This window comes from Gossypium raimondii, chromosome 11 (assembly GCF_025698545.1).
Source record: "Gossypium raimondii isolate GPD5lz chromosome 11, ASM2569854v1, whole genome shotgun sequence".
Lineage (NCBI taxonomy): Eukaryota > Viridiplantae > Streptophyta > Magnoliopsida > Malvales > Malvaceae > Gossypium > Gossypium raimondii.
The window spans coordinates 46733894-46760460 of record NC_068575.1 but is presented as its reverse complement, the minus strand read 5'-3'; the positions used below and the strand labels follow the sequence as shown (position 1 = coordinate 46760460).

At 33.0% G+C, this 26567-nt stretch overlaps 1 protein-coding gene and 1 long non-coding RNA gene across 5 annotated transcripts; one reads left to right on the top strand and one right to left on the bottom strand.

Moving 5' to 3' along the window:
* Window positions 1–4704: 4704 nt before the first annotated feature.
* Window positions 4705–22751, bottom strand: LOC105803560 (protease Do-like 7). Of its 2 annotated transcripts, none has more exons than XM_012635804.2 (24): window positions 22283–22751; window positions 21788–21858; window positions 21218–21352; window positions 20878–20936; window positions 20685–20721; window positions 19768–19893; window positions 18028–18117; window positions 17239–17304; window positions 17087–17143; window positions 16919–16984; window positions 16418–16525; window positions 14773–14853; window positions 14544–14593; window positions 13816–13981; window positions 11931–12395; window positions 11496–11678; window positions 11302–11407; window positions 10784–10954; window positions 9706–9830; window positions 9401–9628; window positions 9002–9214; window positions 8645–8802; window positions 5517–5628; window positions 4705–5142 (listed from the first exon to the last, which is right to left on the bottom strand). In XM_012635804.2, the coding sequence occupies exons 1-24, from the start codon at window positions 22566–22568 to the stop codon at window positions 4966–4968; spliced, it is 3336 nt and encodes a 1111-aa protein (XP_012491258.1). In that variant the 5' UTR covers window positions 22569–22751; the 3' UTR covers window positions 4705–4965. The 2 variants fall into 2 exon arrangements, with proteins under 2 accessions (XP_012491258.1, XP_012491259.1); XM_012635805.2 differs by having other exon boundaries at window positions 9751–9830.
* Window positions 22752–24600: 1849 nt separating this feature from the next.
* LOC105803562 (uncharacterized) lies at window positions 24601–26043 on the top strand. Of its 3 annotated transcripts, none has more exons than XR_001136488.2 (4): window positions 24601–25284; window positions 25380–25464; window positions 25547–25905; window positions 26029–26043. It is a non-coding gene; the product is annotated as an uncharacterized LOC105803562 (long non-coding RNA). The 3 variants fall into 3 exon arrangements; XR_008191074.1 differs by lacking the exon at window positions 26029–26043 and having other exon boundaries at window positions 24605–24836; window positions 25115–25284; window positions 25547–25920; XR_008191073.1 differs by lacking the exon at window positions 26029–26043 and having other exon boundaries at window positions 24608–25284; window positions 25547–25920.
* Window positions 26044–26567: the final 524 nt, after the last annotated feature.

The window sequence follows — 26567 nt, the reverse complement described above, 5'->3', positions numbered from 1 at the left end:
CTATGTGCAATTTATTTTTGATTTGTGAACTATTTTTATGCTTTGGTAATTGATATTCCTTTCTGCTACTTACCCAAGCCAATATTGGAAGCAAGTGGGAAGCTTATTCTAACCATGATAGAAACAATTAGGACCAAAATTATGCTACTGATTGTCAACAATAAAGAAGCTAAAAATTTTAAAGGAAACTTGTGTCTGAAGATCAAGGAAAAGCTGGCTGCCAATATCAAAGATTCAATGAGGTAAATAAATTATTTTTTAATAGGCTTAAGGGCGTAAAAAACCCTCAAACTTTTTCAAAAAGAGTAATTAAGCCTTGCTTCTTTTTTTTTCACTCAATTGGGTACTTGAACTTTCAAAATGTATAAAAAAGGCCCTCAAACTCTTTCAAAAAAAGCAATTAAGCCCCTACTTTTTTTTTTGCACTTAATTGGATACTTGAATTGCCAAAATGCATAAAAAAAACCCTTTGACCGTTAACTTTAATAGTTAACCGTTAAAGTTAACCACCCATAATTTTTTTCAGGTAAAGTCACCATGTGTCACAACCACGACGTGACATGTGGCAAAAAATAATAAAAATAAAAATCAATAGAAGTAATAATTTTTTAAAATTTTAATAAAAATATAAAAAAAATATTTAAAAATTATAAAAATAGTAAAAAAATTATAATTTTTTTAAATTTTATAAAATTGTAAAATAATTATAAAAGATATATAAATATAGAAAAAAAATAAAAGTTTATAAAGTTTTAAGAAAATTATAAAAAAATGTAAAAAAGTTATAAAATTCGTAAAAAAATTATAAAAATTATCGTACCAAAAGAAGTATGTTGTAATTTTCTATAAATTTTATTCATTTTCATTTTTAGCATTTTCGTCACATGTCACACTGTGTGTGCGACACGTGATTGCTTTAACTAAAAAAATTTGAGGGTCGTTAACTTTAACGGTCTACAGTTAAAGTTAATGGTTAAAGAACCTTTTTTATGCATTTTATAATTTTTATAAAAAATACATTTTTAAATTTTTTTATGATTTTTATATTTTTTCTAATTTTTTAATTTTTAATATTTTATTAAAGTTTAATAATTTTTATAATTTTTATTGATTTTTATTTTTTATAAATTTTTTTGCCACATGTCACGCAGTGGTTATGACACGAGGTGACTTTAACTGAAAAAGTTAGGGGCAGTTAACTTTAACGGTCAACTGTTAAAGTTAACAATCAAATGGTCTTTTTAATGCATTTTGACAATTTAAGTACCCAATTGAGTGTAAAAAAAAGTAAGGGCTTAATTGCTTTTTTTGAAAAAGGTTAAAGGTCTTTTTGATGCATTTTGAAAGTTCAAGTACCTAATTGAATGCAAAAAAAATGGGGCTTTATAGCTTTTTTTTGAAAATGTTCGGGGGCCTTTTTATGCATTTTAAAAGTTCAAGTACTAAATTGAGTGGAAAAAGAAGAAGGCAGGAGCTTAATCACTTTTTTTTTTGAAAAAGTTTGAAGGCTTTTTACACCCTTAAACCTTTTTAATATGATTGCTCCATGTATGCCTTTATTCTGCCAATATCCAAAAAAAGCTAAATTGTCTATGTCTCTGCTATCGATATGTTAAACTGCTTTTAGTTGTTTCTCATCACATGCTGGTGGAGAGAGGTATATGTAGTGGACCTAGTTGAACATTCCTGCTCCTACAGTAAATGAGAGATCATTGACATCCCTTACAATCATACGATGGTTGTCATTCATCTAAAAGATGAGAACCCTAAAACTTATGTAGATAACTGCTACACCAAGGAAACCCAACTTGCCATCTACTCTAACTTCATTAGGCCAATAAGGGGTCCTAAGTAATGGGAGCCTCTGCCAAATATGCTGCCAATACTGCCTCCTCCAATAAGAAGGCCACCTGGCAGACCTACTAAGATCAGAAGGAAAGAACCTGATGAACCACAAACAACAGTAAAGCTAAGTAAGAAAGGGGTACAAAAGCTGCCCTAACTTATCAAAAAGCTGTCCCAAGAGAAAAACTTCCATTCAAGAGGAAATCAATTGGACAACCAACCACTGTTAAAATGGATGCCTTCTACTCAATAGTCTTCTGTCTTAGACCCATTGATGACACCTTATGGGTCAAGCTTTACCTAGTACCAATGAACCAAACTTGCAAAATGAAAATTTATTTCGTTAACTATTTTGAGCTTATTGTGTAAATTTGCTTAGTATTGCTACTGATTTCTTAACTTAGGCAAATAGCTACATTCTCTCTCTCTTTTTTGTTGTAAATTTGCCTACGATTCAACTGAGTTCAATTGTATTGAATTGTAGGCAAATTTGGAAACAATTTGGCCTTCTAAATAGTTACAAGTCATATAGGATGATCTTGTTTTTGTAAATAGTTTGGCCTTAATTAATGAATGAATTATAATGTTTTGCAATGTTTTATGCTTTTGTTTCATTTGTACAAAATATCTTTGTTGTTTTTAATCCATTCCATAAAGCAAAATCAAAGATTCCATAAAGTAAACTTTCCAACATCCATTACATAAAGCAAATTACAGATAACATACTTTTAACTCACACCCTAAACCCTTTCTTCCATTTAACACTACCCCCACCAATGTCCCTCGAGCCATTGATCCAGAAAAAATCATAATCTAGTTTTTCATTTCAACAACCATTACAAAATTACAAATAACATCACCATCAACCATATTTTTCTTTCTATCCTTGCATCCTCTATTGTCTTGACTTTTTTCAAAATACCCAACAGCACAATTCATGAAATGGGGGGCGTCAATGGTGGATCAAACAAGGCGAAAAAATGACATGCATTTTGAAACCCACTCTCATACTTCTTGCACCCAAAAAGCATCCTACTTTAGTTGTCATTGGACCAAGAAGTCCTTAAATTGATTGGGTTTCCACAATAGCACATTGGAATCACAATGGGTATCTCTATTTCTTCTTTTTCTTCTGACTAGGGTTATTCTATTTAGCTGGTAATCCTTATAAACTAATAAAAGGATATGATAAACACAATAGGCACCCTAATGGGCCACGTCAGTTGTCCGTTAGGTTTGTAACAGAAAATGAGCTCGGAGACTGATTTGTCACCTTTCGTAAACGTTAGTGATTGATTTGTCACTTTTGAAAGTTTAGTGACAAATGTTATTTTAATCAAAGTTTAGTGATTGCCGGTATATTTTTTCCTTTTTTTTAATCAATTTCCAGGAAATTTTCATTTTCAATAATATTAATACTTTAAATATATTTGATAATTATACTAATTTTTATTTAATATAAGTTTTTTAATAAAGATATTAAAAAATAAATACAACATATCCTTTAATGTTAAAATTATTAAATTGATTTAATATTTTCTAAATATTATATTTAAAACAAATCTATTGTCATCATTAATTTGTGGAGGTATTGATGATATATAGTTTGAATTTTTATTTATTTTGTACACACATTCAATAATTTGATCATTCTAATTATGATTACCAGATTGTTTTGCCAGCTTTCGTTGGGTTTCAATTTTTTAATTACACTTATAAATGATTTAATATATACTTATTACAATAATTAAGATGGATTAAATTCTAAACTTTAGCAAAGTAGAGGAGTTAAATTCAAACATATAAATAGATGTTCGATCAAACTCAAGTCGAATATCATGTCCAGCTTGAACCTGGCTAAACTCAATTACACTCCTAGACATGACTTCAGATATTGTTTTTATTTAAAATTTACTTAATAAATATCAAGGTACTTATATTATTTTTTTCAAACATGAGTGTATAAGTAGGGGTGTGCATAATTCGGGTAAAACCGAAAAAATTCGGTTAACCGACCGAATTCGGTTAATCGGTCGGTTAACCGAATTTTTTCGGTCGGGGGTCGGTTAATTTTTTTTATGATTTTTCGGTTAACGGTTAATTCGGTTCGAAACCGGTCGGTTAACCGAAAATTTTCGGTTAACCGAAAAATTTAATAAATAAAACTATCCAACCCAACCCAAACTCAATTACCCAACCCAATAAAACTAAAACTAAAGTTTACCCAATTACCCAATCCAATAAAACTAAAACTAAAAGACAACCCAATTTACTAAAGTCTAAAACCCAATTTACTTTAATAATTTATAAATTTTTTAAATTTTAAAAATAAAAAATAAAAAAAATTCGGGTAATTCGGATATTTTTCGGTAATTCGGTTAATTCGGTTAATTCGGGTAATTCGGTTAATTCGGGTAATTTGGATAATTCGGGTAATTTTTAACCAAAAATAAAAAATACATAATTTTCGGTTAATTCGGTTAACCGACCTTATTAACCGAAAAAATTTCAGTTCGGTTAAATTTTTTTTAAAAAAAATCGGTTCGGTTAACGGTTAAAATTTTTGGAAGGTCGGTTAATTCGGTTATAGTAATTTCGGGTCGGTTAACCGGTCGGTTAACCGAATGAACACCCCTATGTATAAGTAGTTATTTTCCAGAACAACGTGTATGTTACAGCAAGCATTTATCAAAACAACCACGCTTTAATGTTTCAAAACGAATTGGCTGGAGGATCGAATTTTACCATTCAGATTTAAGTTAGAAAACCGAATGGGTAAGGAAACTCCAAAACCTCTTTTTTTTTTTTTTAATTTCATCCAATCATTTATCTATGCAAGTCTATATAACTTGGAGTAAATACAACAAGCATAATTTTTTTTCATACATTATATAAATGCTTAGTCTTAATTGGAGTGTCAGATTCAGAAAACCAATCAGCTATACAACACAACTCACCGTATGGTCTGTGCACTGGGTCGGGTCCAAATCTGCTAACCAAGCTTAACCCTGCACTGGGTTGGGAACAACTGACCACAAGCAATACCAGGAAAATATATCCGACTCAGTTAATTGGTTCCTTCCTGAAAAAGGATGGGAAACTGAAAAAAAGACGCCAAATTCATAAGTTCTGACAATCTAAGGCCTTGATAGTCTGTCGATGCCAAATTGCAGTCTCTGGATCAAATCTCAGCTCCCATGTAGGCCAGTAGTGCAAATCCTGCTTCAATGTTAGAACTCGAGGCTTGCTGTTCAAATGGATGGTCCTTACACGAACAAACTCCCCATGTTCCAATTCCTGTTCAAATGCAAAGAGCATGTACATATTATTTTAGTACTAACTAGAGTTTTCTTTTTCCTTTTTTTTAAGAGAAGAAAAACAAAACTAATTAGTCACATAATGTTTAAGTTTTTTCATAGCCAGATCATTAAAAAGCAATGATTCAATCAGATCCTAGATTATGTTACCTGAGTACCAGGTATGAGTATGTGTTCAACACAAGTATGGTCAGACCTTTTTTTTAAGGACCTCACACCAGAGTTCAACATAGTTAAGAAGTCAACTTAAGAAATGAAGGCATATATGCTACTCATCAAGCAATCAAATAAATTAACTCTTATGTATGAAGCATAATAGACAAAGTAGGAAAAAGAGAAGTAAATAGACGATACCTTTGTCACATTAACCAAAGCATCCAAATCAGGAGTCGGTTTTCCATTAACTTCAACAATCCATTGTAGAGCATATAACCCATATCTATGAACAGGACTACCACGACACCACCTGAGAGAAGAACAAATTGTCACGAGAAATACTCAACAAACAGAATATCATAAGTACCATTTCTGTTTAGAAAATCTTAATGGTTCGTAATATTCAGAAGCAGTCAGTGATATTAGCATAAATAACACTTGGACTATGTTACTATTAAAGCTTGTAAGTACAGTATCCAGACTTGTATATTATAGTTGTGCCTTTTCTTATTAGTTTAAGCTTTTGGATTATCTTGTCATTCAATTTAATATGATATCAGAGCTCTCTAGCTCAAGATCCTAGCAACCAGTTTCCCCCTATAACATTTCTTCACGCAATTTCATATTGCCCCATCGAGCAGTGTGCTGCTTCTCAAATCTTTCTTCAACTTGCACTTTTCTTCTACATTTGGGTTCACATGCAAGTCCTTTATCATTTATCCGGCTTGCACGTGAGGAGATGTGTTGAACTTTAAATATAATAACTAGGGACTTTTAACTTGAGATTTTGGGAGACTTGATCACCCAATATAACATATAGCATAGCGCCCCTTAATTCTTAGTAGTTCATGGGAAGTTTCATCAAAATAGTTTCATAAACAAGTGATTTACAACCGAAGTTAGGGATCAAACGAGTTAGTGTAGCAGCCAATTTAACCAGTGTAAAGAAAATACATAAATAAATAAAACATAAAACATCTCTTTCCTGCAAGGTAGGAGATTATGCAAGACCAAGATTGAAAATTGGAATATGCTGTACTTGTATTTCTCTTTTCAAGATGAGTAAAAAACTTGGGAGAATTGCTTACAGGAGTATAGACAGCGATTTAGGACTAAAGTTTGTTAGAGAACTCTAAAAGTTCTATGATTTGGATTTGTTCCAGAACAAACTAAGAAATCAAGTAACTAAGATTGAATTCCAATCATTCAAAAAAGTTGTAAGGATAGATTTAAGATGGAATTAAGGGCTTGAGCATGAAAGAGTTTATAAGGAGCATCAAAACATCAAGCATCCTTTTAGCTGAACTCCCAAGAACACTCAAGTTTAAATAAAATTTTTATACTAATCTATGAAGTTTGATATCTGAAATTTATGTTGCCAAGCTATTTAAATCTACTTTTTAATGGATCCTTGCAAATAGAATTTAAGTTTTCAATATTGAGATAAGCCACTCTGTTTGGTGCGAGCGAATGATGCCATGCAGTGGCAACAAGGGAAATGTAATAGATTCTTCCTTGAGTTACCTAGATCGAGTTACATGTTCTGAGGTCAGCTATGAAGCAAGATTAAGGGCCAGATTAGCATTGCTTCTAAGAATTTTGGGACAAAAAGCACTTTCGAGATAAAAGCGCTGCTAACAAGATGCTTTTGAGCTTTTCAAAAGTGCTTTTGGGACAAAAAATGCTTTGCAAAATCACTTTTTTAGCCAAAAGCAGGAGCAGAAAATTTTAGCTTTTGCTCAAAAGTGCTTTTTGGCCCAAAAGTACTTTTGAGAAGCAATGCTAAACTAAGCCTAAATAGGTTTTCAGCCACACAAAGCCTAAGCTAGAAACAAAAACAAGACTAAATAGGCTTTTATGTCACACAAGGTTCCAAGTTAGAAGAAGACTCAACAGCTTTACAGTCGTACAAATTGCCCGTAGGTGCCACTGCCTGATAACGTTTTCACGTTACAAAGTTATTACGCAAATATCAAAATAGAAAACCCCAAATTAAATATTTACTTTGATCCCTTAAAAAACTGGATCCAACCAGCACTAGAAACAAATAAAATTCAAATTGTAAAACTTCATGGGTTAATACATAAACTTTATTTTGATTGCAATAAAGAATTTAATCTAAACTTATATGCTACAATTTCATTTTGTGATGCTCCTTGTGAACCCTAACTCTTTCATATTCCAATCCTTAATCCCATTACAGACTCATTCTCATAATCTTTTGGAATAATTCCTAGTTATCCAATTTCATTAAATTATAAAAGACACAATTTGAATCACATGACTTTAGATTTTTTTAACACACTTTAATCCAAAATCCATAACAAGTCAATAAGAAATTTCACACACCCTGGAAAGAGAAATACAGACTATGGCCAACCTTCAAAAACCTTCAAACTTGATCTTACAGAATATATAATCCCTCAGAAAAGTTATGGTTCATGAAATTATTGGAGAAAAATAAATAAATACCCACATTTATTATCAAAATTTAAGGGAATCCTTGCTATACTAATGGCCTTTTATACTGCAAACCCAAATCTTACTTGGACAAAGATGTTCACATAAAATGCCACTAAACCAAATATGAATTGGTTTTGGGCAGTAAATATAACTCTCAACTTGTTTCTTACTTTCTTTCTAATAACTGGAAAGTGGCCCTATCATGCTTTTTTAAATTCTCTTACAAACTAGCCACATTTACAGACATGTGGGTTCCACCCACCCACTGAAATTATTATTTGGGGAGAAAAAAAGTTGAAACATGCATTGAAACAGGCTCACCCTAATTGAAATTATTATTTAATATCCTAGAATTATATTCAAATTTTGGCTGCTATTGGTTCCTATAATTCCTTTACATCAGGCATCTTAAAGTTTAAATAATTTCTCTTATTATATTCAGACTTGCAGAAAAGTTAGATAAATACTTTACAAATTACATCTACATCCTCAGTAAAAAAAGAGGTTCAACTAATGTAAAAGGTATTGATTATCACTCCCTTGTAATCAGAGGGCTAAAACAACAAATTATTGCCATCAATTCACAATTATCATGATCTGGAAAAAAAAAACCCAACAGAAATACATGTTCATTAATTTGATAAGATATTTACATTATTAGATGAAATACATGTTCATCAGGTATATTCACGAGTTAACTTGTTAAGAAATTCTAGTAATGGTAGTATTAGCAGTGTTCTAATGCCTTCAAACATATTGAGGTTAAAATCGGTTCTACTGCTTTACTACCACCTGCTATGTTCACCTCATCACTTTCCAACTAAAATGTAAATAAAAACTTTTTCTAAGAGAAAAATCCTTACCGTGCCACATAAACACCATGCCCTTCTTCCGGAAGAAATCCAAGAGCACGCACAGCAGGATGAGGATCCTGAACAATACACCCACACCAATTAATCACCCGTGTTGTGCCATTCCCATCCCTAACATCTGTCCCCACAACAAGATCAAGTTCACGTCCCTGGAAAATAATACAATTAAAAGGAAAATGAGGCATAATTGTTTCTATGTTACATGTTAGTACTAATAAAAACTAGAAGAACAAAAGAAAATTCGTTAGATCATACACAGATCTTATCGGACAGGTCAAATTTATAATGGTAATAATTACAAGGTAGAAAAGGAATAGATTGTCTTTCTGCCTGAATCTATTTGCTTACCTGCCGAAAAATGGTCATGTTAAGCTCCCCACCACTTTCACCAACGTCCAATGCATGACAAACATTTTCTATGTCCCGAAAGCAAGTAACTGGCTCTTTATTTACTGCTAAAACCATATCACCTTGTTCTAGTAAGTTTTCAGCTTTTGATCCTGCCAAACAACCTTTAACACGTAAAACTTGACGACGAACTGGATCTTTCTTGATTAGAGCCTACAAAAAGTAACATATAATGTGATACTGTAATAATGCAATGTGAAATATGAAACTGAGAGGATATAAAGAGAAAAAGGTAAGAAAAAGTCATTGTCACTAGCATCAGAGTTTAGTATTGCTAAGTCTTGAAAGGAAAAAACATTCTAACCAAAACAGATATAATAAAGGAACAAATAAACATACTTGGATCCAATCATCGCTAAGTCCAAAGCTTCTGGCCTTTGAAAGCAGAGTACGATAAAGTTCAACCTCTAAGATCCTAATGAGCGGCATTGGCCTTTTGACACCGTTTATGAGAAGATGCGGTCCATTGCCACCAGATATTATGTTGTGAAGTATCTGACTTACTGCATAAACTGGGATACCTCTCACAAAATGATGATCCTCTGATGTATTGGAACCAACTTTCAGCTGAAATCAATGAAGCAAGCATCAGAATACTTGGGCACATTGGAGTTTATCCAAAAAGGTAGATTACTAGAGGAAACCTTTGTTTTTCTTTTCTTTTTATATTTTTTGTTCAGAGTGGAAACCTGTGTTGAAAAGCTTGCCCAGATTGCTCTAACCCTTCCATGCTCATCCGTTAGCACGCCTGAAAATGCACTACCAAAATCTGCAAAAGAGCTCAAAATCCATTTTAGACATTCAAATCAAAACTCGGGTAAAATCAGAGTTGGCAAACATGCAAGGTGCACTCTAGGCACCAGAATCCTTATATTTCCTTAGGCACAAGGCGCAAAAAAAAGCACTCGCCTGAATGAAGTAAAGACGCAATATGTATACGTTTGCTTTTATATGTATGTTTGCATGTGTAAGTGTATATATATCTATACTTATTATAAAGCCCTTGACTGAGTTGGTGTCACGGGTTAACCGAGTACCAACTCAGTTGGGAAAAGACAAAAATAACCCTCACTTTACAAAGTAAATTATATTATGAGGGTCTTTTTGTCATTTTATATCTTTTATATAGAAAATAGAAAAATATACATGCAAAATAGGATTTGAACCCATGCCTCTTTAACTTTCCACATTTGTAATTTACCATTCAACTAAAGCCTCATTTGTTATTTATATCAATTTTTTATAAATATATTTGTTACATCATTTTGTATTGTGTGCTATAATCTAGTATGTATAATAAGCTTAAGATATGTAATTATGATAATAAAATCTAAAAGGTGCTCAAGTTTATCTGCAAAACATGCAAACCCTTTCGCCGGCCAATATGCATAATTTCCTTGGGGTCCCATGTCTATTGTTGAATGCTCAAATATTGAGTAGTAGTGTTTGATACCATCACTTTCTTATTAGTGAAAACACGTCTAATGAAAAAAGTTTAAAATAGAAGCAATCGAAGAGAATTTCAGAGAGGTGGGGTTTATTGTGCCTATTGACTTAAAAAAAGTGCACCTAGGCAGACTAGGCATGCACCTCATCAAATGCGCCTTGCACGAAAGGGTCCGAGACACTTTTGCTTTTTACAACTAAGGCACAGGGCATAGGACACTCCTTGACAACAATGGTAAAATTAGATTCCTTCTTAAGTAATAGCAATAAACATACCAGTATCAAGCTCAACTACTTCCATATTTGTTGCTCTGTACCGTGGACAGTCAGCAGAGCCAATGTTCAGAGTAGCACATGGGTTGGTCACAACTGATTTCCTAGATGTTGCTTGTAAGCTTCTATTTAAACCCACAAGATAGACAGAATCTCCACGACGCAATGCAGGGTCTGTCAAATAAAACAAAACGTTAATCCTTGTCGAAAGTAGTCTTCTTGTGTCTTACTAACAAAATTAACAGAAAACACAATTAAGGAAATCAATGTTAGCTTTCCATCCCCCAGCCCCTCTTTCACTGAGAAAGGACTTCCTTTTACCAAAATGGACTTCTACAAGCATAACAGTACAATCTTTTTATCCATTGGTAAAATCAATTTTCCAACTAATATTTTTGGACACAATAAAACATTTAGTATAGTATATAATAACAACAAAAAAATGCAAACTTGGTTGCATAAGGAAAGATGAGCAAGTAACAAACCCAAACTGCAGGGTAATTGCAAAAAGTAGCACCTACCAGGAAGTAGTTCTGCAGCTTGAACGGCAGACACACCAACAGGCCCTAGTACCGAGGAGTCATATGCAACTAGAGCAAAATTGTGAACAGGATGAAGAAAAACAACCTGCATTTAAAACATGAAACTGTAACAAAAACTCTATGGTTTCTCAAACTCTATGGTTTCTCAATGTTCTTCAGTTATAAGAGCATACCTCTCCTGGAATTTCAATCGGGTAAGCAGCAAAGGACAGCATCACATCAGATGCGGAAACTGCAACTGTATTCTTGTCAACAGCAACCAAACCCATACTATGAGAATGATATATGATGACACCAGTTCCAGAAAAATGTTGCAAATGGACACCATCTAGCATGCATGACGGTGGCACATGAACCTATAAAGAAGATTAACTTAGGTTGTTCTAATGAGATAAACAAGAGGGAAAACAATAAATAGCCAACAATAACAATCTTGAAAACAGTCATTATATTAATAAGAACTCATATAGTATAATGATCTTAGAAGAATGATCCATGACTAAAGACAATGAAACAATCATCATTTACCATCAAACAGCGTTGTGACAAAAATACTTAAACTGTAAGTTCACAAGAATGAACTATGGCGATCAACAGAAATTTGTTACCTCAAGCATTACAAGAGTAGGCTCGATTACTCGTTCAGCAATTGAAGCATTAGCTACTGCTGCTGCACCTTGACCATTCCTTAACAGAACATTTTCCTTGGCAATTGAGTCCTCCAACATAACTTCAACAGTTGTATTTAATGAACAGTCAGCAACAAATCCATCAGAAGACATATACTCCTCAACTCGCTTTATTTTTGATCCAGTACCCGTTTCATTCTGAGAATGCAATACTGCAGAAGCATGTTCAGAACTGGTTTCCATACTAGTAGCACCATCAGTCAACCCTTGGTGGTTATCTTCATGTATGTGTTCCATGTGAGTAGCCTCAACATTAACACCAGATGGGAGCATAAACTCCAGCTGAAATGCAGGCTTTACTGTCCATAAACCTGAGCTGTCATCACGAGTGTATATCTGTGGAGGTGCATACCATTCATGGCGATCAACCGTGACCAAGACAAACTGTAACATCAACAGAAAAACCAAGATCAATAAATAGCAAGATAATCTTGATTGAAACTAAACCTGAACATCTCCACAGAGCAAGCAAGTAGAATACAGAAAACAAGCTGGCACCAGAGGCAGAGAGAGGGAAGAAGACAAGGGAGGGAAGAGTGCCTTTAAAGAAGAAATAAAAGAAATGATAAGGAAGCAAATAAGAAAAGTGATGAATCACAAGTTCCACAATGCACTTGAAAAGATAGGCCAATGTGTGCTAAACAAGAAAAAAGGAAATATGGCCTAGTTCTAGTCACTAGTAGATGGGATACTAAGAGCTAGAATTTGATGGTGAATTTTAATAAAACTTTAACACATTAAGCAAGGAACGGAGTCAAATCATCAAAGAAATTTTAATTTTAATTTTGTGGTATAATAATAGATATTTTTTTTCTATTTGATACTTATGGATCTTTTTAAGTATTTCTTTCTTCAATGGGATAAGCACTTTCTGTATCTGGCGCTCAAGTGATTCTACACCTATAGTTGATTAAACCACAACCATAAAACCACTAAAGAGCCAAAAATCACGCTTCTAGTTTGCAGAATCAAATCCTAATTTTTTTTCTCCACTCTCTTGCTAAACAAAATAAACAGAAATTTTACAAAAAAATAAGAGGATGTTAGATATTTTAAATTTCTTATAGAGATAACTATTAAGGCTTCTTTTTATAAAAGAGATTTGAACCTAAATTTATGTAGACTTCATTACCCTTTATCAATCACGACTGGAAACTATTTGATCAAGCTTGCTCATCCATATAAATGTTTCAAAGTCACCTTGGTTCAGATCTGGTTCATTTATTCATAAGCTTTAAATTCTCATTCTATGTTGTTTAACTTAAAACAAATTCATTCTAAGCTGTTATCCAATTCCAAAAGCAGGCTCCACCAAAGGCCACCTGCTTATTATTTTCTTCAATATACTAGCTGCTTTTGATCGAAAAGCAAAAGAAACCTGATGCACTTTTGGACCATATTTTTTAGCAGAAACATCCAATGCAAATGTTATGTCAAGATTTGTATTGATAAGCCCAACTAAACATTAGAGCCTAATGACAAGCGAGGTCAGAATTCTTTACTACAGCGATCCCTCCTCACGCAGCCATAATGCATCCACACTAGAGGAGTTTAGAGTCCACAACCAAAGTTAGATAGGTGAGACATACCCCTTAGGGTATATTTAAATTCTTTTTAAGAAAAAAATTATTTAAAAGATAAATGTGACATCTGGCAATCTCTTTAACATGCTCGTGGAGTTAAAAACCTCCAGTCAATGTATCAAAAATAAACTCTAGAAGTAAGCCTCAGCCACAATTTTCAACCCCTGAAGTTTGTGGAGACATAAGCATCAGGTGAAACTGCAAAGTCAAGAATAAAATACCTTTCTCCGATGACGGTCTGTGTAGCTTATATATTCTAAAGGCACCCGAGAACCCTGAGATAGCTTAGATAGAACAGAGATTAGGTCCTCAAGTTTTGATATCTCCTCACCAGCGAGCTTCTTAATGATGGCATGTCTAGGAACTGCAGCTCTAGATAACATATATCTGCAACAGATGGAAATCTAATTATTAATAAATCAAAGAAAGCCATAGAGATAAAGAAGCAACCTAATAATTGATACAAATTAGAAGCAATCTAACTGTGTTATACAGGACTCCCATATTTCCCACGCTGGTGACCCAATAGATTAGGCAATCTATGATGTTCATCGCGAAACACTATGTCTTGTTGGAAATAAAATTAAGCATAAATCAGTCTTTCAACCTCCAAAGTGATGAAGGAATCCTCAGGTGCATTGCACAGGGAAGAAAAAAGAGATCATTAAATTATAATACTTAAATCAGAATAATAACATGAATTATGGCCTAAAATCAAGCTTCATTTATTCAATAAATTAGCTTAAACAGTTTAGAAAGATACTGCTCGCGTCAATTCAAGCTAATTCGTTTGGCAACAAAAGTTATTTTTCTTACCAATGGATAGGTCCAGAAATTAGGCACAGAAACATATGTATACATTAAGTTTTGCTTCTATTATTTATTTTCAAGATATATTAGTTAGGTATGGGGATTTCATAAATAGATACAGGTTGACTCGTAGACTTACCCTGGTTCTGAGACATATACAAGACCACATTGGAAACGGAAATTTCTAGCCTGTTTCAAGTATCAGCAAAATAAGATTATCTTTCAGCAACAAAAGTACCATCCTAAATATGCATAAGGATAAAATCAAACAAATCCTATTCAGAAAACAATGTACCAAAAATCAGATTAAAAAGGATAAGGGGCAGGGGCACTGGGCTTCTAAGTGCTAAGCAGAAACTGCAACCTACCTGCTGATAAGATAGGGGATGTATTACTGCACCACTTACTTCTAAGAAGTGAGCAGGAGTTATTGAGTGTAAATCCTGAACCTGACAAAAAAATTGGACAGATATTAGCTTTTGCAACCACACTCAACATAAAGCAACTCGACAAACTAAAAGAACGAGCTTCTGCAAATTCAGTCAATTTCCAGAAAGAACCTCAGCAGCACATTACACTAACTTATTTCAAGAAATCATTGGCATTAACGTCACACAAAAAAGAAAAGCTAAATTAAATTCCACAATGAATAATATCAGGTTCAGTGTTCTTGAGAAAAGGCTGTCAGTGAAATGTGATCAATGGGTTCTGTGGGATGGAATATAGAAAGATTATTTTACCCACAAATGTCCAACATTAATTTTCAAGAAAATTAACAGTCTGGATAACAGCTACATGCTAAAATTATATTGATACAAAAAGCAAAGCAATCATAAGAACACATGCGAGGGCCTTATACCAGCTAGTACTAAATTCAGAACCATTGTCCAAAAATATGTCTCAACCAAAAATAGAAATGCTACATCCCATCAAATTGTCAATCCAAGAACATAGAAATCAAAGGCTCTAGGCACATGTGCAATTAGAGTGCCAAATCTTTTTCCTCAAGAAGCAATAGACCACGTAAGGACTATGCTTCAACAACAATGAGAGTAATAGAGGAAACAGTTATTCTGCTCTAGCATTCATTCTTTTAGAGTTACAAAATACCGTATTTTGTCAACAAGTTCAACAGTACAAGTTCATATACTTCAAAGAAAATAAATAGACATTCAACTTCATTAAATGATATCAAGTTCCTCATTTACTAGACCATTTAATTCAGTAGAGCTAAACATATCACATTTTGCTATTTCTATTAGTATACAATTTAAAATATCATATTAAGTGGTGGGCCTACATTTTATTATTTACAGGAACTCTTACATCAGGTCGATAATGGGGCACAACTAGGATACCCAATTATAAAGATAAAAAATAACTTGATCATCAGATTTACTCATGCAGGCCAGAGGTAAATATTATGTTGTCAAGGGCACAAGACATACATTAGGCACTAGAACCCTTATCTTTTCTGAGGCACAAGGTGCAAAAATCTTGAGTGAAGTAATGTGCAACATGAATGTGTGTGTCTAAAAACATGCAAAATGTTTTTTTCTTTGTTGATCTGTATGCACAATTTCCTTTGGGTCTCATGTCCATTGTTGAATGCTCAAGTATACAAAAGTAAGTTTGATATTATCCCCTTTCTTACAGGTAAAGGTACAATTTTAAAAAATTAAAAAATAAACAAATTAAAGAGAAGTTCAATCAATCAGGCTTTTTATTTGTGTGCATTGTCTAACAAAAATGCCTGATCAAATCTCGCTCAAAGAGGTCAAAGGCACTTTTGTAGCTTGGTGTCAGGGCACAATAGCTAGACACACCTAGGTGCATTCCTTAACAACACTACATAGGTCACACTGACACAACTACTAAAGAACCTTTAGTATTAGCCACCAGGATCAAAATCAATATTAATAACAAACTATATAATATGAGATGTAATTTAAACCTCAAGGCATCAAAAAATAAGAAGCTAAAAATGCTTAAAAGAGAAAGAGTAAGTCTTACCACTAATTGCACACTCAATGGTGTGCCACCTCTTTCAATTTCTAACTCTATATTCTGCTCAACACTGTCATCAAGTAAAGTTTCCAACCTCAGAAATTGAGTAATAACCTGCAATAGATTTTCAATAAAATGAAAGGCAAAAATGAAGCAATTTCATTTCAGATCGTAGAAATTAAGCAATATCTATTAAAGAAATGAATAGCAGCAACTGTCAGATTTTTTTTTTAATGAAAAGTTTCTCATGTATGGTCAAAGTCAAAATTCATGCTTGAGCAAGCACTAAAAAAGGGCTTGTTGGCACCGCATTACTAATCAAACCATGTCAGAGATCTTCCCAAGTGCCTTAAAAATCAAAAATTAAGATCCCAACATTTGTGCATAACTCACTAAGAGACAAAGCACACATACCTTTAAAAAATCCGTCAAATGAAGTAAGAAAAAAATCCATAAACCTAAAAAGATTCAAAACTTGTTTCTTCAATTACTGAATGCATAACTCACCTCCCTATTTACCCGAACAAGTACATCACCTGGCTCCAAATGGTTATGAGCAGGGCCACCAGGCACCTAGAGTAGGTTCAGATTCAGAAATAAGAAGTGAACTAAAACTGGAAACAAAAGGGGGGCAAATTTAAAGCAGAAGTTGAATAGAAAAAGAACTTTACTCACCACAGAGTCGACAACAAGCATTCCAGTTTCACCTTGTGCAGATGCATGTCGTGCCATCTAAATTAATAAGAAAATAAAATGAGAAATCACTTTTTTTCCTAAAACAAGCCACGGAAAGGTAGCAACAAAGTTTATGAAAAAGAACTAGGAACCTGCTCTGTTTCACTCTGGAGACCAAGACGACGTATCTCGTCAAACCCCTTATGGAGAAAAGTAGCCTGTACAAGACAAATATCTCACATTAAATCTAACATAAGCAAATTTCCAATCATTGACAGAATACTAAAAGCATAGACACTTAAATAAATATCCTCACAGTGCAGCAGTTGATAAGCAATACTGTGTATGATGCGAATTTCTGGCACTAGCAACATATTTTGTATAGTGCTTGAATGGTTATGTCCCCATTGAGGATCTTTATTGTGCCTCAGTTAAAGGAAGATCAGCAATATATGTTGGGAATCAGATTTGCAATTTTCAGGGAACTTTTGGAATACAGATCATCATTTTATTGCATCATTGAGATATTCACTCTACTTCATCCTCACTATTTTCTCTCATTCTTCCTCTATCTTCTCCTCTGATTTCCTCTGTCCCACAATTTTCTCTTTCCTTGCCGTTTCTCTCTTCTCTCCTCCCTCTTCCACTCCCCTTACCCAAATTGCTACTCATTCCTCCTAACCACACCGCATCAGAAGGTGGGATCAAAGAGAGTTTACTTTTGTTACCAGTAAGTTAATATGTTTGGGGTTTGTTCATGGAAGAAGAGGTGCAAGTATGCCTAGTAAGTTCATTTTTCCGAGTTGTCAAAAAAATTCAAAAGAGAAAAAAGATTCAGCAGGACATTTTAGCATTTTCGCTTCCGTGGAAAATTTAATTTATAATTGTAGAGATTAGTGAAAATGTTATTTTTCACTTGTACAAGGATAAAATCAACAAACCTGAAGCGTACCGCGTGGTATAGAAACTACTTCCCACTTACTCGTGTACGATTCTCCTCCTTTTTGGAAAAATTGTAAAGCCCTTACCACCTGAAAATCAAATTACTAATGTTTCAATAATTTACTTAGAAATCAGACATAAATCTAAAAAATGAAGGTTCAATTTGTACAGAAAGCAAGGGCAAGGCCTATTTTTCGGGTGAAGGAAAACTTTTATACATAAAATCCAAATGAATAGGAGTTGAACATGCCAATATCTAGAAACATGTCCGTAAGCCGCTATATTACTTGGAGTTGGGTGTGAGTGTTGGATACAGGTATGTTTCCAACATAGGCATGTTCAATTTTTCTAAGTTTTTCAATGTGTTTAGAGGATCCTTGGAGGGTCAAATCCCCCACCCATGCCTAAAAATGTGTCTGAGACTCATGTCAAATGAATAATTCAAGAAAAATGCAAAGTCTGAGCAATACAGGTTAGCTATATTATAGCTAACAGAGTGCATGTAAAAGTTTGAAAATAAATTCAAAAGGCTAAAATAAACAAGTTATGCCAAATTTAGACCCAATACAGGAGAAGAAACATAGCATGAAAAGATAACCTCCACAAGAATCTTGAGCAGGTCAATATTGTTTTAAGGCTTTACAGGTTCTCGTCTAGCCAACAATTAATTGGGTGGACTAATTTTGAGAAACATATTCTTGTGATTGCAATTTTTTCTTTAAAAAATCTATTAGGGAAAAAAAATGTAATGCAGAAAATAAGCACAAATTTATAAACTATAAATTTCACATTTCAATCTATAAAAAAGAAAAACCATCTAGGAAGCACAGAAATGTACACACAATACGGGCCATGGCACAACATGAACACACGAATTTCCAGAAAAGTAGGACAAAACAGAACACGGCAATGAAAAATAATTTCTGTATAATAGTATACAATAAAAATTTGAGCCCCAAGTTATAACTTATTGGTCGGTTATTCACCTTCCCTAGGGTTAGCCTGGGTTCAAATCACAATTGTACCAAAAATACATGCAATAAAAATGTAAAATTTATGCTTTTCAGTTCGACATTAACATGCAAATAGCTTTTCTAAAACAATTCTTTTCCGATTTAAAAACTTGAATCTTAAAAAACTCGTCAGAACTAAATTATTCAAATTGATTATGTATAGGGAATAAATAGGCAAAAAAATGAAAAGAAAAAGAATCCTTATAGCATGCCTGGCCGTGTCTTAACCATATTTTGATCACATCCGATTTAAAAAAAAAAAGAAGTTTTTTGGCATGTTCAACACATACTTTGTCGTGTTGGAGCCGTGTCTGTATCAGACATAAATCTGATACTTGGACATTCCCCCAATAGCAGTATCCATGCTTCATAGATAACCAAACTAGGACTCAAATATGTGAGCCCCAGACTTATTAAGGAAAATCTTAAGTGCAACATCCAATAATACTTACAAGGCATACAACCAAGAATAATAATAAATAATAGAAATTTTATGTTAAAGGACAAGGACCTCTCTAGAGCAACCCGTGGAAAGGTTAGTTACTCCCTTAAGTTACAAATTCTAAGTGAATCATAGAAAGCTTGAGCTATATAAACCATCAGACCTTGTAGTCTAAATCTCTCAAGTTAATAAAATCTTCAGTCCTAAAGAGAAAAATGAAATCTCAGATAATACCAAAAACAAAGCATAAAGGTCAAGTAGTTAAAGTACCACTCAGTACTCACTCGTTCTAGAGGTAGAAAAAAGGCAGATGCAGTGGTTGTCTTGCCACCAGCATTCAATGCCACGGCTCTGCCTTGCCAATCAATCACTGGGGATCCACTTGAACCACCTTTAGTCCCAGATGCTGCCTGGAAATGAGCATAAATGTAAAACAATACAATCTAGAACAGACAAACATGGATGTCAATGTAAGATAACAGCATAACCGAGGGTGTTTCTTCAACAAAAACAATTGGCAACAAAACTATTAACAAAGATAACAACATTGAACATCTTAATGCCACGCAGGTCAAAAACAATATTAAAACTACATGTCAAAATGCAGCAGATCCATCAGAATGCTGTTCAGGTTATAAGCATTTAATAGTCTAAAATTGTTTGCTTATTCTGAAGTCCACATGATTGCATCATATCATTCTAAAGATCACCATCTACTTTAAACTTCATAGAATGAAAGTATATAATTTTCAAATGACTTACATCATAAACTTCTATCTGAGATGCATACAATTACATGGTCTCTCTCAACTTTGTACTCATCTTTTCATTTTAAGAAGTGTGGAAATTATATCTATTTTCTTTGTTATTTTACTTTTTTCTTTTTGGCAATTAAAAACCATCAACTGTCAATATTGAAAATAATTCAAATATTAATAGAAGAAATCTCAAAGTCAAAACCTATTTGTTAAATAAATTTTACGTAAAACATGGGAATCCAATATGAAAATTAGGAAGCATATATTTAAAAAACATGCATAATGTGAGAAACATTTTTATACACTCTGACAAAACCTATTCCTGCTTAAATTAAAATAGCAATGAAAGAAATAAACGAACACTAATCCAGAAAGTTCATCAATCCCCTCCCCCAAGGGGAAAAGACTCCAATGGCCAGCATAAAGAATAGAAGACTACGTACTTGAAGGTAGAAAGTGTTGAAGTCATTATAGCCATCCCTGCAACAAAAAGCATGTCAGCTATCATGACACAAATTACATATTTGTACACTATCTACTTTTTCCCAGAAAAGAGTTTGTTAAACAACATTGATTCTACATCCATTTGGAAAACAAAAGATTCAAAAGGAAAATGATAATAAAACCACCACATACTTTGTATATTGAGGAGCATCTCTATCCAAACGAGCAATAGTACCAGCCAATATTGAAACCTACAATTTTTTTATCAAATCAGCAACGTTGTAGTTAATTATCTAGTTTTCATGTTCTGCATTAGCATTACATAGTAAAACATCACTCATGACAAGCATTGGTACTAGCAAAAAGATGAACATCTCAAAACCAAGTTAAACAACTCCATTTTTTTTTTTTCATTTTGACAATCCTTCATTGAATGGAATCAAAACATTAAATTACAGATCATTTCCTCATGTTAATAAAATAAAAAAGAAGTAAAGCAAAGAACCAAAGAATACTAATGCTGTTGTATTACCTTCTCTCCACTATCATTACCAACAACCCTGATTTCTAACCCAACACAAGCAGCCTCTGGGGCAAGTGGAATCTCCTCATAGTCTAAAAACTGAATGGCATTAGGATTGTAATGAAAGAAGCCAAAATCATGAACCTAGAGAACAATAACATAATGTTAGTCAATAGTCACAAGAGCAAGAAGAAAACTCTACAATAAAGCATATGATGTGCCAAATAATCACATACAATTCCAAGTTACTAATTTCAAGCACTATAGGCCTATGTTCTCCGAATCTTCAGTTTTGTTGAAGTACCATATCTGACACTCTGCCTAGCACATGGATAAGGGGATGTGACCTTCCAAATACATGTAAAAACTTGGAATAATCCAACGGCACTCATATAAGACACATACCCATATGCAAAATTCACACCAAAGTCACATGGCTATATGCTCAAAGATCAAAGCCTTCCTAGGACGACAACCAAAATAATGCACATTTCCAATAGTAAATTTCAAAAATCCATTCTCACAATAAGCTAAATTACACTCAAAATAACATTAATCCCAGACAAACTATATACTCACCGGATCCCTATACAACGGGTGGACAGTAATTTCTTCTCGATTTAAAAACATTGCTTCGGCAACAACAGGTCCTAAAAGCAGACATTACAGGAAGTCATTCTTCTAAATTTACAAAATTTCTTTTTCCAATTTTTGACAGACAAACAAACAACAGGGTAAAAGAAAAACATTTAGTTATTGCCATTTAGTTGTATTTCCTTTGGTATTCTTTTTCAAAAGTTGTTCAAATGTAAAACCAATAGTTTTATACACACACACACACGCAGATATCCACATACCTTAAAATTTGAACATACAGCAAAAATGCAAGGCACGTTCAACCTCTAATTGATCCATATAATAGTAAAATAATCAATTTTATTACTCACAACAGTCAATTGTTTTTATTTCTTTCAGATTATTAATAACTAACAAACTCTTTCATCTTTTTTTGAGAAGCAATAACAAAAAGAAATTCAAGAAATAATAATAATAATAATTCTTGAGGAAGTCAACCAGGTTTAACGACATGCCGATTCGTGAGTATAATTCCTCTTCGCTTATCAACAACAAAACCGGTAGCAGAACCAGCACTGGCAGACTCCGTATCAAAAGCACGACAGGCGGTGGTACGGAGGACGACGACAGCCGGAACAACTTTCTTGAGAGCCTTCCGCCAATCCTCTGCGGTAGCAACGTTCTCTTTGAACGGAGGATCGATCTCCATGCAAAGATCTTCTTTGATCGTCGATTCTAATCCCGATTCTTCCTCCGATCCTATACTCTCCATTGGATCTTCCATTCAATATAGGATTTTTCAAATTTCAGAGAAGAATTGAAGCTTTTTTTTTCTTCTCTGTTCTTTTTCTTTCGGTTGGAACTTTGTAAGTCTTCGAAAGTCCACATTGTAGAAAACTGATATTTATTTTGGCTTTTCTTCATCTTCTTTGCCGGGTTTCTTCGTTGAGGACTACGACCTGGGGTTTTTTTTTTAATTTCTACAAAAAAAAAAACAAAAACAAAATGGGTGCTTCTGTCACGATTGTCCCACTATTTTTCTCTCTTTTACTTTTTTGATAATTTTTAAATGGCCCAAGTTGTCTGGGGTCATAACCATATTTTTCTTTGGACTAATTCTAAATTTCATTCTTCTATTTTGCAAATTTTAAAATATAGTCCTTTTATTTTATTTTATTAGAATTTAATCCTCAAAAAACTAAGAAAATAATCTAATTAGTTAAGATTGTTAAACCTTACAATTAAGTTGCTGACAAGAGTATAAGCAGTTCAACCATTTATGTAAATAATTAGAAAATCAATAATCTATATATAATAGACAACAAAAATCAATGGATCAATTTCACTTGTTTACCAACAAGACTAAATTTTCATTTTTGTAACATAGAAAGACTAAATTTCCACAAATTAAAATAAATGAATTTTTTTCAATTCTCAATATTATATTTTGACAGCTTAAAGTAAATAAATTATCTTCATAATTTTTGTGAAGTACAGGATTAAAATTCAGAATTAAACATTTTTAATCGTTATAAATCATATTACGAGTTTTCAACCATTCAAGAACAAAGAGCACATACTTTTAAATAATCTGAGTTAGAAAGTAGAAATAAGATGAGTTCTAAGAATGGCGAATATGGTTGTTGATGCGATAATTAAATGGGTTCGATGCTGCGCGATTGGATTTCATGTCCCAAGTGGTTCTGGATGATATGGTGCGAGATAAAGGATAAAGAAGCTCAAGTCAATGGTATGGTTGAGCATTGAGTCTCAACTTCCTATATTGTAAAAGAAAAAAGGAAATAATAAAAGAAATGATAATAGAAGTGAGATAAATGGTGTGTTTATTTCGCCAAAAATGAATTACAATTTTTTCAATGCCTTTTCCTAATTTGAAACGAAAAATAATTTATTAGTTAATAAAATGTATTTTTAAAAATTATATTAAATAAACAAAATAATAAGAATTTAATTTTAAAATATTAAAACGTTAATCTGAAATATTATAATTCTTAATATTATTAAACATACATATTTATATTTAATCATATAATAAATTATTAATATAATTTATTATTTTAATAAAATATTTAATACTGTGATTTTATTTTAATAGAATTTTTAACATTAACAAAAAATTAATATTTTAAGTAATATTCTTAATAATTTAATGAAAATTCATATTAATATTTTAATGATAAATTAGTTTTAAATCCCATGTGAGTTGTACGTGAATATAAGCATTCATTTTTATTATTTAATATATTTTATTTCATGTAATTAGTATAAGTAATTATTATTAAATATAATTAAAATTTTATAATATTTTACCAATAAAAGAATTTCAAATTATAATTTAAGTATTTATACAACTTAAATAATTTACCTATTTTTAAATTTAAGTGATTATATTTATTGAACTGTAATATATTCAAAAATTTATTTAATTATTTTTAATATGATAATTTTGTAAAGAAGTTTTAATATAATAATAAAATATTGATATATGACAGATGATTTACTTGAACACTTATTTTAAGTTTTAATGAAAATAGAACTCTCACTTGAAAATTCATATAAATATACTTAAAAACTAAATTCATACAAATAAAAAAATATGTTACATTTTATAATTTTTTTTTTTTTGAAAATTCAACTGGATTAAAGCATGAGATTAAAACACAATCGTCCGTTTGGGCTAAACCCAACAAATGAATCCAAAATAAAACAAGAAACGGGCTTTCATCAGTTTAGCCCACAAAAGCAAAAACAAAAAAATTCAAATTCAAAAAAAACTCTAGCCGAACGGTCTAGTTGTCTGCATTTATCATTCTGTCTTTTCCTCTGCCCAAGACCACTAAAAAGTAAAAGCAAATCCCCTCAAATCTTTTGCTTCTCTGATTAGTTTTACAACCTGCATTTCTTCTTTCATTTCAATCATCACTCACTCATGCCGAAAATCAAAATCTTATCTTCTTTCCCTTTGCTCTGAATAACCAAGACGATTTGGTTCCTGTTCTTCGCATAACGCTTTTAAGGTCTCTCCCTCCAGGTATTGTTCCTCTCCCTTCTTGAGTGTTTCTTTTGCTATTCTGTGTGCTTCGATATTTCCAGTCCTTGGTATGAAGTAGAAACTAATATTTTGAAAGAAACCTTTTAAACCTTGAATATAACTGATGATTGCTCCTATTTCTGATCTGTCACGATTTTCACTTTGGCATTTTGTTGTAACTGTTTTTGAATCTCCTAGTATGTCTAAAGTATGATATCCCAATTGAATCCCTAACATTATTGCTTGATATCCTACGTATGCTTCCGCCGCAAATGGAGATGCAACATTTTCATGAAGGATCGACTTTGCAACCACGATTTTACCCTCCTGTTCCTTAACAATTAGGCCTGACGCAGATCTGTTATATTGTGAGTCAAAAGCCGCATCGAAAAAGATGGCCGTATTCGCTCTTTGTAGCCTCTGACTAGGCCTTGTACTGGTTACTAAGGTGAGTTCCCTTTCTTTAATACCTTCCAGCTCTAGAATATAGCTTTTGATTTGTTTGGATATGTCTCAACTGGTACTGATTTTGCCTTCGTAAAGAAATTTATTTCTACTTGTCCAGATTATCTATAGCCCACAGCAGAATCCTCTACACTGTTCATTTGTTCCTTCGCTGAAAACCCAGGTAAGCCAACTCCATAGATCTAAATTACTATTGTTAAGTACCCATGAAAAATTCAACTGACTCCATACTTCTTTCGCTATAGGGCACCTTTGAATGACATGGTTGCTATCTTCTACTTCCTGTCCACATTTCAGACATCGATCCTCTATCATTACTTTTCTCAGCTTTAGATTGGAGAAAGTTGGAATGTAATTCCTCGCAATTTTCTACACTGTTATCTTAATTTTTGAAGACAAATTTAGATTCCATAATTTTCTGTAAAATTTTTTTGTATGGGTCTGTAAATAAGCATTAGGATCTGTAGTAGACTCTTGTAATATTTTATAGGCGCTTCTTACTGATAAGACTCCAGTCGCCTCCCCTCTCCAGACTTGAATGTCTTCTTGGCTTGACTTTGAAAGCGAAATCTGCATTATCTTCTTCGTAATATCCGTATTAAAGGTACGGACAATCAAATCTCTGTTCCATGTTCTACTTTCTTCGCTGATTAAGTCGGACACTAATCTTATTCCATCATTACTGTTGTTGTTCTGTAATCTATCTTCAATCACTCCCGGTATCTAGCGATCATTCCATACTGATATATGGTCTCCTACTCCAACCCTCCAGCATAAGCTGTCCAACAAAAGTTTTTTTGTTGACCAAATACTCCTCTAGGTGAGTGAAGGTAGGTTACTCAAAGAAGGATTTAAGAAGTTTGTTTTAGGGAAATATTTAGCTTTTAAAACTCGGGCTAACAAAGAACTCGGATAATTAATAAGGCGCCAACCCTATTTAGCTAATAATGCAACATTGAACTTATTTAAACTTCTAAAACCTAAACCACCCGATTCTTTTGGTAAGCAAACGTCTTTCCACGCGCACCAATGGATCCCCATTTTCCCTTTATTTTTCTGCCACCAAAATTTTGCAATAATTCCCTCTAACTCCTTACATAAAGATTTAGGAAGTAAAAAACAAGACATTGCGTAGGTTGGTATAGATTGTAAAACAGCTTTGATAAAAATCTCATTACCTCCTTGTGAAAGATACTTGATGCTCCAATTATCAATTCGTTGTTTGAACCTATCTTTCAAAATCTGAAACGCTGCCTTTTTCCTCCT